Raw genomic sequence first — 17,031 nt, forward strand, 5'->3', positions numbered from 1 at the left:
TAAATCAACGAGCAGAGAGCAAGCAACCTGAAGGATGACCTATAGTGGCGCAGTTAGGTCACCCAGGCGCTGTGTGGTCAGACCACACACGCACTGCACGCACGCACTGCACAATTCCTGCATGCGCTTCCCTGCTACTCACTACTCGCACTAAATAAGCGGGTTTTTAAAAAAAGACAACGGAGCCAACAACAATGCCTTCAGGAAACAGCCCACTCGGTGTCAGCTGACTGATCCAATCTCAGTGACTGTTGGTTGTTTCAGTCCGCTGTGACACGCAGAGATGAGCTGGATGCGAACTGCAGCGATACAAAAAATAAAAGAAGAGAAAAATGCATTTGGCTGCTGAAGAGGAAAAAAGCCCCAAAGTGAGGCTGCCAAGTTGCCAACACTCTGTCGAGAGCTGTTAACGTTGGCCAACTTGCCTCGGCTCCTTGGCGAAGGCACAACACCGAAACTGAAAGACGAGGCCGGAGGGGGAAGGGGGGAAGACGGGGGAAGGGGGAGGAGGGCGGCTGCCCGATGATGCTTACGCGTAAATGGAGTTGTTGAAGACTCGAGACAGGGCGTAGTTGATGTGGCTGACCATGTGATCCAGCTGCTCCTGCGTCTGCAGCCGCAGCGAGTAGGTGGTCTTGTCCGTGTCGATGACAACCTGCAGGAGGACGGCAGCACATTTCAACACAGGCACTCGGGAGAGGTCGGACAGAAGGAGCCGGACAAGAAGACAAGGCAAGCGGCGGTGTCACCTGGTGCTCTGGATAGGTGTTCATCGCTCGGATTTCCAGGAAGTTGAAGGTGACCTCCATCTGCAAAATGGCAAAAACAAGCTTGTAGTGCTGACTTGCTGTTAAATAGCTCTTGTCTTAAATATTTTACAGCTACTCCTTGAAACTTCAGCCTCCCCTTCTTGGTTTTCTTGTGAATGCGCCTAATCAGACGAAGAGTAAATATTTCTGCGAGATACTCCGAAAAAGATGTTGAACGTAGCCAGCAGAAACTCGAGCTGGCAGAACATTAGTCATGCTTGGAGCAAAAACCCCCACAGAGCGAAACTTGCAGTTTGGCTAACGATGGAGTGGGAGTAGATCTCCGCAACCATGACTTTTTTAAAAAACACTTCCAGAATTTGGATGCAGCAACTGAATAATCTACGTAGCAAAGCACAAAGCCTGAATCTGGACCACTCTCTAAAATACTGGCCTCAGCCTGCGCATTACTATTAACATAAAAAAAAAAAAAAATCTGAATGGTCTGCTTACTTACAGTCAACTGTTTAACTGATGTATGGTCTTCCAAGATTTGTTGGCTGTCACATTTCAGGAATTGTTTCAATAATGTGAACATAACCAAAGTGTCACAGTGACAGAATTCTGCGCTACATAAAGGCTAAAACAAAACAAATGTTTCAATCAGGTCTGACAGGTCAGACAAATCGCAAATAATCTCATTTTAAACAAATGTTGAACTGCTGCTTCTGCTGTGGCTTCATCCCACCCTCCCTCCTCTTTAGCTGCATCATGCCAGGCGTTGTCATGGCTCCTATCGTTCTGAAAACATCACCGTGGCCATCACTGCCCGTTATCTCGTCTCTGCCACGTCGCTCTGAAAGGCTACTCCTGTCTGAGTTACCGCAGGATCAAGGTTGGCAAGTGAGAGCCGAGGAACATTCACCTTGGTGGGCACTTTGACAGTGAAGAGATACAGCCTCCATGTTGCCAGGACCTGAGGGGCAGGAGAACACATTCATTATTATTATTTATCACTTTTGCTGTCACAGAGCAGGAAATACAAAATGCTAATCACAGCAAAAAAATAAATAAATAAATAAAAACTGCACAGTGAAGAGTCAGTAAAGAGAGCAAATCATCTCCCCGGCTCGCCCCAGCGGCTTCTAAGTTATGCGCACAACTCCAGACATTAGCGTGCTAATGGTGTTAGCGCGTGCGTGCAAAAAAAAAGATTATGGCGAGAGTGAGTCGCGCTCCGGCCCAATTCATTAGACTAAATTCTGGGCATCTGTGCAGCGCATATTCAACAGATGAGAGAGAGATGAGAGGAGAAGGGGAGGAAGTAGGAGGAGTGGGGGATCGGGGGGCTGGGGACCTGGGGGGGCTGGCGGACGGAGAGGTGTGCTTTAGCCCAAAGAACGCCATTTCCATTTAAAAGTGTCTGGAGGTATAGGAGAACATTTTTAAAAAAGAATGAATATATTCACATCTGCGAATGCAATTAATCTCATTCATAATTCAAAAAGCCCTCATTAGCATAGCCCATGCATGCATTGTGCATCTCCATCCTCCGCCCTCCTTCCCTGCTTCTCGGCCACGTTTTGGCCCCTTTTCATCTCAATCCGAACCCGCTCTCATCTCTCCCACACATCACATCACCTCATTCCTCGGATTCCCCTCTTCATCGCCATGGAAATCTGTTCATTTTCCCATCTTCCTCTTAAATCCCTAATCCCTCCATCTCCCCGTGCGCCACAGCGCCTTATACGTCTTGCCCCCCTCACACCTCCAGATACTTCCCCCCCTTTGCTCCTGACTCCCAGTCTCCTTTCTGTTTCAGTTTTTTTTCCCTACTCCTTTTTCTGCTCTGTCGCTTTCAATTCCTCAAGGCCCCTCTGAGCTGAATGGCTAATGGCGCCCTGCTGAGTGGCGGCGAGAGGAAGAAAGGAAAGGAGAAGGGAGAAGGAGGGAAAGACGGGAGTTGACAGGAAGACATAGACGGCAGAATTCCTGCCCGATAATGAAGTCTTTGGGCGCGACAGAAACACCCCGCAAGCCAGGCCTCCTAGCAGAGCAGCGCCTCAACAATAGAGACGTCCAAAACAGATCCCGGGGCAGGTGAGGGAAAGAGGATGGAGACGGAGACAAGTGACAGGGAGTCGAGTCCAACAAACAAAAAACAGCACCCTGAGCGTCAAAGAAGGGAGGATTGAGCACAATCACAACTCTTTGACGAGTTGAAACTGTTATATAAATGCAGAGCAGAGGCGGGAGGGGTGGGGGGTGAGGGGTGGGTGCAAGATATGAATGTGCCTTAAGGCACGCACGCATGCACACAGAGGAGGATAAAGATTAGGTGACAGATTTATATATAGTCAGAAAACTGAAAACCTGACGTTGGCTGCCCTCTGCCCCCCCTCCTCAAAAAGCCTGGCAGGCTGACAAGGAGAGGTGGGGGGAGGGGGGCACCATCACGTAAACAGAGGCATCAATAATGCACGCCCTCCGACGGCTGCCGATTTGATCTCCAGATGCCGAACAAGATCTCACACATCACTCTCTCTGTGTCTCCATCCTCTCTTCATATATCATTTACTGACCCTTGAAGTAGCGTTAAAAGCAGATCAATACTCCACGCAGTAGAAGCGTATCACGTGTCGTCATAGGAAGGGGGAAAAACAACCAAAAAAAAGGTTCATGTTTATTTGATACCAGCAACAAAGCGGAAAGGCTGACATCCCCGACTTCTTCCACACACAAAGGTGCATGACCGCAGCTGACGGACTGTTTGCAGTGGCTGCTGGGTGAACACATGGCAGCAAACTGCATCAACATCCATTTAAGAGACAAAAATACGAAGAAAAAAAAAACCCAATCCAATCTGTGTCTGTTTGCAGAGTGCTTGTGCACCACAGAGGCAACGAGTCCGTCTATGAAACTGTTGCCGTGTTTCCCAAAAACATCAAGTACAAGGTTATCATAATAGTGGGCGGGGTGGGTGGGGTGCTTGAGGAGGGCAGCCGAGTTCCAGAGAGAAAATCTTGCAGTGGGTTTCATCCTAAAGCCCAGTCCACACCACAGCTTTGCGATAAGCAGCGGAATATGGACACTGATGGATTTAGGAACGACCTCTTGTTCTGACTTCTCCCTGCTGTTGTGAGAAAATGGAAATTTGACTGATAGCATCTCAAAATATTAACGAATCAAATTAAGAGTTTCTTGCAATGTTGCCATTTGCAAACTTGGCACTTTGGATGAGATGCTTCCAAAAAACTGGGGGCGTTATTTCACGTCCTTCTGGGAAAGAGCTTACAGAAAAAGGATGGAGAGAGAAGGCCAGTTCAAAGTGATTGGATGAATTGGAGATCAAGTGGGATTTTCTTTATTTAAAAGACCAGTTGAACCACAGCTTCCCACTGGTACAGGGCATCACTCGACGCATGCCACAGTTATACAATGGCTCAGGAAGAGCTGCAGTGTTGTACTAGCAAGTGAATGTTTTTGATCTTCTTTTGATGCAAAAATAGCTTCTGATTTTGATTAGAGTGGCCACTTTAGCTCCCGTGCTCATCTCTTGCATTCACTGCCTGTGCTGTTTCCGCAGTTTAAAGATGGCTTGCGGCAGTCACTCTCCATTTCGTCAGAAAATAATTGCTGGTGATTGGTTTCTCACTGCTACGACCAAAGTCGCGAGACTAGCATTCAACAATCACCGCCGTTAAATTAGGCTGCTTCAATAGTTGTCAAACAGGGCAAGATGATACCTGCAGCAAGATTTTTTTTCTTTCTTTCTGTAGAATTAAGTTGTATAGAGAAAATCTAAAGCTATTAATATCAATTGGCTGGGATACCGAAAGCAGCGGCCAACCGCCACGGCAGACCTGCTCCTCAGCGGATCAACGGAGAATCCTAAAAGCTGCACAAAGACTTGTTTCACCAGACGGGAAATCCTCCTTGATGACTTCTTCTTTCTTTGTTTTTGATGTGCTCAGCCAAGGGCATGGCAGGTGACGTTCCCACAGAGCAATAGGATAGTGGCGGAAGAGAGGGGGACTGCTAGAGAGGAGTGCAGGGGTGCCCTTGCTGTGACAACGCAGCGTCACATGCACAATTTCAAAGAGCTGGTCAGCCAACCAGTCAGTCCCGCCAGCCAGCAGGCCAGACGGCCTCCTGAGCATGCTGGGAGGGCAGGGTGGGGGCATGTGTCATCAGAGGGAGTATGTGTACAGTATGTGCATGGAAGACAACAAGTATTATCTCCTTTTGAACGTGTGTGTGCGTTTCTATGCATCGTCGTCTGAGGGCAGAGGGCAGAGGCTTATAATAATCATAAGCTGTCAGGCTGAGGGTCCTGCACTTCAAACGAGATGGTACAAATCAAAGTGTGTGTCTGGGTCGTGTGTGCGTGTGTGTGTGTGTGTGTGAGAGCAGTGCTGCCTCTAAGGGAACGAGCTTAGGATCAGTGCCAGATTTGGCTGCCTGCAGTATTTCTGGCTCGTCCACAAGGGCATTTTAAACACACATGCAGCACAAAACATAGAATAAGAATTCCAACGTGGTCATCAACAGATTTCCAAGTGGGAGAGCAGCGGCGTGCACGTTTGCATTTTGACTCTCGTGCAGTGTACGATGCAGCACAGTGGCCTGCTAGATTGGCGCTGGGCTACAGTCGTCTGGATCTTCAGACACACACACACACACACACACACACACACACACACACACACACACACACACACACACACACACACACACACACACACACACACACACAGTCAGCAAACATCACTCAAGTGAATGCAGCATCAGAGAGAGAGAGAAAGAGAGAGAGAGAGAGAAAGAGAGAGAGAGACTACCTACCATCAGTCAATCTGTCAGCTCACGAGTAGGTCTCTGCGTGTTTGTGTGTGTGTGTGTGTGTGTGTGTGTGTGTGTGTGTCTGAAAGCACGATGCCCCAGGTTGTGCACTAAAAGTGGACTCTGGCTTAAAGAGGGAGGCGAGATGTAATGCTGCAGAACAAGACTTCTGCAGATCGTCAAGGGGGGAAAAAGGGGACATCTGACTGAAAGACGTGGCAAAAAGAGAAGAGAAAAAGGGAGAGAGAGCAATGAATGGCAAAGGAAATTTTAAAAATGGACCCACACGCACACATCCACAACCCAAGTAATAGGAAAGGGTTGCGGCATCATTCTGTTCACGGCAACCGGAGCCAGGATGGAGGGTGTAAGACGACAAGATCCAACGGAGTGAGCAGACGGAGAGGAAGGAGAAGCTGGGATGATGTAAATGTGGGAGAGAAGACGGGGAGAACGCAGGAGGATCAGGAACATGAGAGAGACGGATGATGGAATGAAGAGATGAAACTGAGGCAGATGTACTCCGTGATGCCTCCAGGTCCTGAAAACATGCACACACATACACACATACACACTGATCCGTTCACACGTTCACGCCCCCTTATGGAGATGAGGAAAGGTCGGGCCGTCGCACTTGATGGGATCGCCGCCACGGGCGAGCTACATGTGTTATGCTAATCACAAGAAAGCACGGCCCTAATTACAGTACAGGGCCTCGCCACGCACCGCCGGATGGTAAATACAACATGCCAGCGGGTGGAAAATGAATCTGTGCTGAGGCTCTCGCGGCCAAAGGCGATGAAATGTTTCAAAAAAAGAGCAGGAGAGAGTCGATGTAGGGCTTGATGTTCATAAACAAACAAATGGAGGTAAGAGTGAGACAGTGAGGGAGGAGGAGGGGGGGCAGGGTGGGAGCGAGGGAGCGAGGACTATTCTTCTGCTCACACAAGCCCGTCTCCAGTTTAATGCTTTGCACTGGGCCTTTTCTTCCTCAGCCCAGAGCTCAGCGGGACTCCCTCGGCAACAAAGTGTCATCCCTGCCGACAGCACCGACCCCGATTTAAGGCGGAAAATTAACTGTGGTAGCCTCACACACACCATACGTAACGGCTAATTAGTGATCTGAAACTGCGGACTCCTTTCTCATTCCAAACAGAGCTCCATCCAGGCGAGCGTCGGCGGTGCCAGACAGCAGTGAAAGGACAGCGGAGGAGAATTTCCCTTGTCTCGTTGATGGGAAAGAAAAAACCAAAAAAAAACTGTTGGTGCTCCTGCTTCTCTTCCCTTTTTCCCATTTTGTTTGAGACAAATTAGAAGAAGAGGATCGTTAGATTAAAGGCTGCAAGCAGGAGAGGACAGAAGTTGTCCTGCCAGGGGTGCAGATGATGAGATGATTCACAGCGCTCCCACTGATCAATGCTGTTCATTTCTCCACCTCTAACGCCACCTTCTCGGGCAAGATCAATGTTATATGTGCCTCCGGAAGGAGAAAAAAAAAAAACAAACGGCCCCAAAAACAGGAAGAACAGAGGAAAACTGACACGCAAATATCCCGTCTCATGTTAGATGAACAATGCTGCATTTGATTTGCAGCTTAAACGAGATGTCGCGCTGAATACAAACACAAGCTAACATCTATTCCTGGTCTCCCAGGCTCCACACTGTGTAAAAAAAATTATTGTTATTGCCACCATTGAGTCTTAGGAAAAGAGCTGAGAATAGCACAGCTGCTGTGTCTTTGAATAGGGCCTGTGGCATCTGGTTATGAGCCTCCTTGTATTGATCATAACTGGAATATGATGTTGAATGCAGACTAAGGAAACCCGGATTTTAGCATCTCCGGTTTCCATTGGCTGCTTGTTATTTGTACAGACGCCTGTGACGTTTTTTTTCTACAGCACAAAGAAGAAGAACTTTATATCAGAGAAAGATGAGACCACTCTGGCTGTGGCACCGCAACACACTTTGCACCAGTCAATGCCAACATTGTGTTGCAGATATGGCAACAGACTTAAATAGGTCAGCATTCCCATGCTCTCGCCAGTCTTAACTTCCAATAGCGTGTCATTCTTGGGTTACTGAAAGACAAAACTACAAAAGTGAGAAGCTCTTGTTGCCCCCACCATGCTTGTTCAGCTCATCCCTCACGTTCCTAAAGAATGGACTGCATTCCTGCCTTTCTGCATTATCCACAAAGCCAGGTCAAACTCCTCGAAACCATGATAAGATCCGGCTACTGCAATAGTGCACAAAAGAGCCAGAATACATAGAAAAAAGAAAAACAAAAAAGAAGAAACACAGACATATAATCGACGTACAAGCAGCCATATTTCCAGAAAGAAGAAGAGGAAGAAGGACGTTTCTCCGACTGTAAGGCTCAACCTGTTTGGACAAGGTTGGCTCAAGGCTCTGGGTCACAGCAGCCATCAGGCGTCACACACACACACACACACACACACACACACACACACACACACACACACACACACACACACACACACACACACACACACACACACACACACACACACACACACACACACACACACACACACAGCCTCTTGTACTGCTTGTACTGCGACTGCAGATTGTTCTGCTCTACCCAAAGCATTTACTGGTAGTAATGGCGAGAGACACAGGAAGCTTTGAAGAACTCAAACTGTGCCTTGAGAATATCTACATATTTTTTAAGGGCCATTAACACCCTGCAGGTAATGCCTTGAAAAGAGGTGTGTTGAATTATAGACTACACCTGCCAAGAGGCCAAGGATCTTGCAGAGTTCCCACTGATTTATTTCACAATGCCTAAATATGTAACTTCATTAAAAGGAATTCATGTTCCTCAATGTGATGACTCATTACTACAAGGACCCTGAAAAGAATCCGACCAAAACATCATTTAGTGGGAAATATTTCCTGATTAATGTTGGCAAAATTAGTTTCGATTATTTATTTTTTTAACCATGTTTTGAAGTGGTCTTACTTTTAAGCAGACGTTAAATTAATATTAAGATTATGATATTAAGACAGATGATTGGTTGGGTGAATGATATAATTGTACAGTAAAAGAAAAAAAAATCCTGCTGATCATTTGGATAAAGTATGTGGCCAAAACACTGATAATCTGATGGTAAAAGAACACACTTTCTGTAATCTTGTCTTTGCATCAAATTTGGCACTTGGTTGAAGTTGCTTAGTTAATTCTAATGAGGGAAAAAAAAATCTACTATTGCTCGAAACATCATCTCACATCATTTAATTCTCTGATATCTACATGTAGATTTACTTCCTTTACATTATCATTAGTTTCGATGACAGTTAAAGACGTTTAGTGATGTGGGTTTTTATCACAGAACACGACGCAGAGGAGCAGGGAGGGAATTCAGTTCAATTCCGAAGATGATTAACCAATCACAAGATGCTGGAAGAAGTGGAAAAGCAAATTATTCATTCATATTCGTGTAACAACAGAAGCCTTTTTGTGTTACTATTCCAGTGAAATTAACCATTCCTGTTGCAGCAATCTCTTTAACAGTCACAGCCGCTGAGCATCAACCTCCGAAACGCTTTGCAAAAGCCGCCCTCGAACCTCAGTTCCTGTCTCACGAGCCGGACCGCCGCAAAACCACACAACCTAAGTGGGAATAAGCGTCTAAAGCGACTGAGCGTGCTCTGGACTGTCAAACAGTGGCAGTCTCAGCCGGTAATAGGCCCCATTATTAGGTGGAGCCGCAGAGCCGGCGGAGGGTAACACAAAGTGACCCATCACGATAAATAAGTGGCGGAAGAACCAAATCGGCAACTGGGGCATCTCAACCACATCAGAGATTTTCTCCCCTCCACCTCCACTTCCACCACCACCACTCTTTCCTCCCTACACTTTTTTTCCCTCGTGGTGTGCCTCCTCCCTCCCCTCCCTCTCCTCATACACACACCCCCCCCCCCAGCAACCTCCCAGTCTCTCTCCACCCCCCTTTATGCCTTTGAAGATGCTTTGTTTTCAGACTTGCCTCTAATCTTGCAAATAGGGTGCTCTAATAATGTCCCTGAGTAAGTGTGTCGGCAAATTTTGACGCACTGAGCAATGTGTGTGGGTGTGTGTGTGTGTGTGTGGGTGTGTGCAGACGCCTCGTGCACATGTCAAACTGTGAGCATCAGCTTTCGCAAGCGTGCGTGTGTGTGTGTGTGTGTCTGTGTGGGTTTCTGCAGTGTTGCAGGCTTGAATGTTGATGCTCCCCAATGCATTGCCCTGGGTGGCGTTTGGATGTCATGCTGAGTCCTCCCCAAGTCTGAGGAGGGTGAAGGGAGATTTCCCTGCGTGTGTGTGTGTGTGTGTGTGTGTGTGTGTGTGTGTGTGTGTGTGTGTGTGTGTGTGTGTGTCAGCATGATGGCTGGTACAGTCAACACACACAGACAGCTGGATACCAGCAGCCTCCGGAGGGGAAAAGGGGGAAAGAGAGCAAGATGTAGGACAAAGACTTGAAAATAGACCATATGAACTTGACAGATAGCGGCGCAATAAAAAGTCATATTTTCTCAAACTTAATATTTTGAGTGCACAAGTGCGTGCAAAGTGCATTTAGTTGGCAAAAGCATCAGCGCAGAGCAATCCCCAAAAGGGGGGCAACGGCTGACAGACAATGCTGGTACAAAGTGGTGTTATAGCGTTAGTGTGCTAATTATGCTTAGCCTCCGCTAGCAAGCTTGTGCACCCCTCAAGATGGCAGCATATTTTAACAGGGAAGTGACACTGAGTGAATTCAGATTATACGTATAGTATTAGTAAGGAGAAGAAGAGGAGGCTATTAAAAGATGTGTCACTACTGCAAAGTTCAGACTGCAGTGTGCAGTTTGGGACAAGACTACTCAGGTTGCGATTAGTGCCCCCAAATAAGTATAACTGCTCTGAAGTACACTGACAGGACGGAGAAAAATGGCGCACAAGGAGAGTTTTAAAATTGGGATGAAGGAGAGAATCACATTAGAAGGAGGATAAAGGTGAAAGAAGACTTCAAATAAGCCTGCTGCAGGCTTAGAAAAAAAATGATGTTCAAAGACTAAATCTCGTCACATATTTTAGGAGGCCTAAAATATTCCACTTCCTCCATCCCCCCAATGCATGATTTTTTTCAAGCACAACGTGGATGTTTTAGCAGATGCCGCTGCCCGGCGAGACTGAAGCAAACGAGGCAACTTATAAACCCTGTCATCTGCTCTACATGCAAACGAACAAATGTATCCATTAGAGTGAAAAGATTGCCTTCTACAGGCGCGGACCTTGACAAAGAGCTGGAATGAGTGCTCACATCCCTTTCCCCCACCCCTTTCCTGCCTCCTTAAAGGAATTTCGGGGACGGGTGCAGCAACCGAGGCTTATTTGGATAATAAAAGACAAAGAAGAAGAAGAAAAAACCTCTCATAAGGCCGAGCCTTAATTGAATTGCTGCTGATGGAAAGGAGAGCTCAATATCGTTTTGAGCAGAGATAGGTGGAAGTTGGATGCGCATCACGAGGGAGAGGGAGGGAGAGAAAGGAAGAGGCGAGTGGCGATGTGGCAGTGGAGGGAGGGGGGCGGGCAGGGCAGGGGGAAAAGGGGGGCAATGACAGCGAGGACAATAATTGAGATGGACAGACAGAGAAGGAGGAGGATGAAGGGAAACAAAGAGAGTGGATGGCAAAAATATGGGAGGCAGAGTCGTAAAGGAGGAGGGGTGAGGGAAATAATCTGTGGAGTTGTGATTATTACCTCTAGCTTTCTTATTATCGTCTCCTGGGTTGATTTTTTTCTATCTTAACGTCAAACTTGGGCTAGGAAAACATGTCTTGCACTCGCAGTAACTGCCTGCGACTCACGGATCGGTTACGGATGTGGTTGAACAGCCGACAAAAGAAAGTGGCCTTGGTTCACAAAGGCTCTTTCGCACTCCAAGTAACAAACATATACCCACGCGAGCACACACACACACACACACACACACACACACACACACACACACACACACACACACACACACACACACACACACACACACACCTATAAAGACATGAAATGTCAGAGATGTCAGAAATGAATACATATAAAAAAAATGATACACTATCATAGTACAGACAAAGATAACTGCTCTCTCTCACTCACACACACACACACGCACACGCACACGCACACGCACACGCACACACGCGCGCGCCAGTGGCATTAAGGCCATGCTGCCACTTTTAATAAAGTGTGAGGAAGGACTCAGTAGGCCGTGTCAGTATGAGGCCTGCTTTGCTCTCCTTAACCAGCATCTGTCTTAAGCCTGATTCCAGTGCATCTGCTGAAAGTCTCAGATGGTGTAATCTGCAACTCCTCACAGCTCTTTCAATTCGTCACAATGAGCCTTCACTGATTTCCGCTGGAAGTTGAAGAAGTTGCTCGGTTTCACATTCAAGGGCACATTAGTCGCAACTGTAAATATCCAACATTTTGCAAAAATTCACTTGCACGCTGAAGTGCACTTCGGCATATCAGCCCTTCGTGATGTCACAAAAAGCAGTGATAACTTAATGACATCTTTCTAAGGTTATTGGCAGCACCCCCAGCCAGGCGCTGGTTCCAGCCTTTGAGATCTCCTTGCGGTCGCCTCGTTTCTGTCACCTTCCAAATCCAAGCAAAGTAAAACAAAATGCAAATTTTTTTGTGGGAGCCTGTAAACAGAGGGCTAAATAAGATCTTAAAATGGGTATCATATGGGACCTTGACAGGCACTAGATTCGATTTCATTTCACCGCTGGATGTCATCATTTAGCACAGCATGAGCAACACAACAAGCCAGCTCCCTGCACGTCCTCATCAGCCTCCAGTGCAGCAGCACTGAACCTCCGCTGAGCAAACAAGGACATATCACTTATATTATATTGCATTATATTGCAGCCCGAGGACGTTCCTCCTACTATTTCTACCGCATTCCTTTGTTTTCATCATAACGGGCTATGCCATCGTCAGCATCGAGCGGTGTCTGTACACCTCTACTGGCTGTTTACCGGCACAGCGTCTGAGAGAGCCAGCAGTTCCAAATGCAGGGAGAAAGAGGCGAGTCGCATGCATCAACATGGTCATGTTGTCAGCTGCCAGGTGACCCGGAGTGCCTCGGAGAGAGGCAGGGTGTGGCTGTGTCTCTCACCAGGATCCTGTCCTCGGTTTTTCCACTTCTTGTGTCCTGCCTGATGGCGCGAACAAACTTAATGGCCTGCTTGTCCAGCACCTTCCTGATGCTCTCTGGAGACAGGAGCCGAGGGGAGGGGGGGAGAAAGGGGCGAGAGAGGGAGAGGGAGTGAGAAAGGCAAAACGAAGCTGGTTGAGACGCCTTCAGAAACCCTGTAAAAAAGCTTTTACGTAAGAAATCAATCACTTTTAAAACACGGCTGGGCAATAAATGAAAGAAAAAGCCTGAATAATTAAGTGGAGAGACATTAGGGATGCAAGGATAGCAAATTTCCATGCCCCCAGTCTGGCCGTTAAGTGGAAAAGAACACCGAGCCAGTCTCATATATCTTTGTATTGTCGTCATGTTTACTGAAGCAAAGAGTTAACAACATCCACTTCTGTCAAATTTATCTTCCTGCATCCATCTGTCTGATGACCCAAGGACACATTGTGGCTGCTGCCTTTCCAACACAAAGTGTTGATTTTGAACACATGGGCAAAGCTGCATTAGATTTTCATTATGTTGATTCATTTCTAAACCTACAATTAACAGTAGCAGGTTCGCACAAAAAAAAAAAGACCTTTGTAAATACACAAATGTTCTCAAACTATTTTAAAGACTACAGGCAAAAATTACCTCCATAAACATCCTGAGACTTTAACCTTTTGATGTTCAGATTTTATTTTGAATGACAGAAATAATTGAATTATTGAATAAGCTGTTGCAGACCTTGTCAAAAACAATCACACAACCTTTGAAGTTTTTTTTTATTCAATGAAATTTTTGCCACTCTGGGTCTAGATCCAAATGTGCATGAAGGTTTATTGAGGTTCAGGGTCTTTTATTGTACCTCTTTCGAGAGCTTCATTTTTTTTTTTTTATCCTGGACTCCAGGGGAGCAGGCTCACATGAGTAATTTCCTTAAAGGCCCTATAGATCTCAAGGAAACAGTTAACCATCTGTTTGCAGCCTCCAATCTAAAGTGATGATTTGGACCTTTTTACGTGTTTGAAAGAGGACAAAAACAAGGCTACAGTAGGAAAATCTGTGCAAGTGGAACACATGGTGTCATTAATAACCTGGGGAAGCTATCAGGGACCTTTGTGACATCACAGAGGGCACCTATTAGTCTTTCTTCATTTCTGCGACAGGCTAGAGACACAGGTTACTGTTAGAAAACATTGGATAAGTGAATGTTCACTGCATGAGAGCTTTCAAGGCTATGAACATGGAGAAAAAAAACGGGTGGCGATCGTGCAGCCCAACGGGTGGGATTCCAGTCAGGGATAACAGCTTCAAGTGCCACTTCAAACAAAACATCTAACATTAAACTCATTGACCTCCAAATGGGGAAAAGTAATAGAGTTGTTCTGCATGAGGATAAAAGAAGAGAGCAAACAAGAGAGAAAAAAGGTCTTTCTGGTAAGACTTGGCAAGTGGCTTAAACCTCCATTAGATGTTATGATGGGTTAACTTTTAATTTGTCACCCCAACAGGTTGGAAACCAGCAGGTTCTGAGGCATAAAGAAATGATTCAGAAGCTTTTCACTTCGGAGCATAATGGAAAACCGAAGTCCAAATGAGTTTTTATGCTTTCCAGTCAAACCTTTGTATTAAAAAGTGTGTGCCGAACAATATTGTTCCTTTTTTAATTTCGAAAGCGAGTGTAATATTCCTTCAGAAACAAAGGGTAATAAACAGTCACAGAGCTGCAACAAAGACATAAACAAGAGGAAACACACACACACACACACACACACACACACACACACACACACACACACACACACACACACACACACACACACACACACACACACACACACACACACACTAACATCCTTGCACTGAGGAGGACTCATAACTGGGCTATTTTTAGTATGAGAGAAAGAAAGGAGCGGCCCGGCTCATCTCAGTGGAACCGACCACAAGACCCAGAGCTACAATCTTCAGGGGCCTCTTCTCCACCAGAGCACACGACCCTGCTGAAGCTCAGTGAACCGCAGCGGAGAGCCGCCGCCATTCACGTCTCCTCCGCCACAAACAGACACACAGAGCAACCTGCTCTTCACACACACAAGGTCAACCTATACACTCCGGAATGCAATCACACACACATGCCTGCAAGCTGTGCAGGCCTGACATTTGCAGGCGGGAGCCTCACCATATGAGCTCAATATGAGCTAGTCAGATGGAGACACGGCACATGATGCTGTGTCATGATGCTCGGCTGCGTCACCACCGTCCAAACTTTTGCACTTCAGACCCCCACACTCATAATTCTCAGTTCCCTCAGTCAGCGACAGCCAGAGTTGGCTTTCATGCTCCAGTGAGTGGCAGCAGGTGAGGGACGGTGGGACGGGGACGAGGTTGTGGGGGGGGGGTGACTGAATCGAACGGGCAGATCGAAGGAAGGATCAGCCAAAGGCAAACAGAGGGGTAGTGACATTAAGCCGGGGTAAGACCCAATCGCTTAAACCTTTTAACACACTCTCTGCCCCTAAACCTCCACCTCAAAACCTGTCAGCGTGACCTCAGCATCTGCTGCAAAATGACCAGAGAAGAAGATAAAAGGGATGGGGGGTCAGTCTCCCTTCCCTCTACATTTTCTTATTTCCACACTGTCTTTTTGTCACTTTTACAGAGCACATGCCCTCCCCAAACCCTAACACTCCCCCAACTTACCCTCCTGTCCCCAAGTGGCAGGTGTGTTAATAGCTTAAATCTTCCTGGTTCTTATCACAAGGCCAGACAGACGGAGATTTGACTCGGTTGAGCTGGTAAACAGCGGGATTTAACTGGCCTGGTCAGCATCAATGTGCAGTGGAGTGCACGTAGGTGTACACACACACACACACACACACACACACACACACACACACACACACACACACACACACACACACACACACCTGATCCTGGCAACACATTCTATATATGTGTGTGTTTGTTTAGACTGAGTGTGTCTACTTGCAGACTGAAGCTATGCTGGTCTGCTGCTCTACACACACAGCTCCCTGTAGCACAATAACTCCCACGCGCAATCACGAAGAGAAGAGAAGAGAAGAGAAGAGAAGAGAAGAGAAGAAAGGCGGGGGGTGCAAAGTCCTAATGAGCGCACATCAAAGCCTGATGTACACACGCATCCACAGCATCACTTTCAAATAACTGGCAGCGTGACAGCGCTCTACCGGCTTTCTTAATGCACAAGAAAATTTATAAATAAGAAAATGTGAAAGTGAACGCTGCCGATCGAAGCCGAGGTCGACGCGATGACGATCTCCACGAGCTCGCAACAGCTATCAACTATGACTCTGGCTGGGTGAACAATCCCTGTGGCCGCCCAACGTCCCAACTCTTCCGGGGCAAGACTTCGGTTGAGGAGGAGGAGAAGACAAAGCGGAACTAAACCCCTCACCCCTCGACACGCGAACTTCACCTCGTGCTCTCCGCACTCACCTGTGAGCTCCCTGCTGACGTTGGCGAAGCCCGCCGCTGTCGTCTCCTTGGAGGCCATAGTGCGCTCCTTCTCCTCCTCCTCCTCCTCCTCCTACTCCGGCCGGTCCGACCCGGCTCCTCGACTCGACTCCCCGGAGCTCTTCCCGACTCTCGTGGGTGCACTTCCTGTTGAGGCTGCAGGTGCTGCTCCTGGCGCGGTAGGTGCCTGCGCGCTGCCGTGCGGTCCGACGCGACGCGGAGCGATTCCTCTGCGCGCACTGGCACAGTCCCGAGGAGCGCGTCCGACTTCAGCGCTCAAGCACGTGAGAGGGAGGGAGGGACAGAGTGTGTGTGTGTGTGTGTGTGTGTGTGTGTGTGTGTGTGTGTGTGTGTGTGTGAGAGAGAGAGAGAGGGAGAGAGAGAGGGAGGGAGAGAGCATTTACAGTGCGGTAAATTATTTTAGACATTAAAAAGATAGTATAGAACAAGATTATATCGGGAAAGATGGCTATATTTTCGGATGTGAAACAGTTTTGAAGTGGGACAGAAATTCAATTGCTAGGAGGAACTGGCAGTGGGATTCTTATGTAAACTGAGATTGAGGAAGGTCCACACCAATCAACATAAGAATCTAGAATTATAGTCATTATAAATCGGACCAATTGTGCTAATTTGGAACGTTAATATAAAATTACGTTGAGTTGATGGCTCAAACGTCATTTTAATCCCTTTATCCCTTAACCATTCGCATCCTTGGTATTTAATAAGTGATCGGCCGTGTAACAATGCTAAAAAAAAAAACAACAACAATCTGTTAA

The 17,031-nt window shown here is 47.1% G+C and overlaps 1 protein-coding gene across 2 annotated transcripts in view; it reads right to left on the bottom strand.

Moving 5' to 3' along the window:
* The window catches only part of carmil3 (capping protein regulator and myosin 1 linker 3), a 66,333-nt gene extending 49,778 nt beyond the window's left edge, over positions 1-16,555 (bottom strand). For both annotated transcript variants that reach the window (XM_076020553.1, XM_076020552.1), the window contains exons 1-5: positions 16,235-16,555; positions 12,752-12,846; positions 1,675-1,725; positions 750-809; positions 534-655 (exon numbers count right to left, since the gene is read on the bottom strand). In XM_076020553.1, the coding sequence (XP_075876668.1) occupies positions 534-655; positions 750-809; positions 1,675-1,725; positions 12,752-12,846; positions 16,235-16,292 (386 nt within the window). In that variant the 5' untranslated portion in view covers positions 16,293-16,555. The remainder of the gene's footprint in view (positions 1-533; positions 656-749; positions 810-1,674; positions 1,726-12,751; positions 12,847-16,234) is intronic.
* Positions 16,556-17,031: the final 476 nt, after the last annotated feature.

The sequence above is a fragment of the Nelusetta ayraudi genome, unplaced genomic scaffold, assembly GCF_046127955.1.
Source record: "Nelusetta ayraudi isolate G7.1 ecotype Tasmania unplaced genomic scaffold, CSIRO-AGI_Nayr_v1 ptg000011l, whole genome shotgun sequence".
Classification (NCBI taxonomy): Eukaryota; Metazoa; Chordata; class Actinopteri; order Tetraodontiformes; family Monacanthidae; genus Nelusetta; species Nelusetta ayraudi.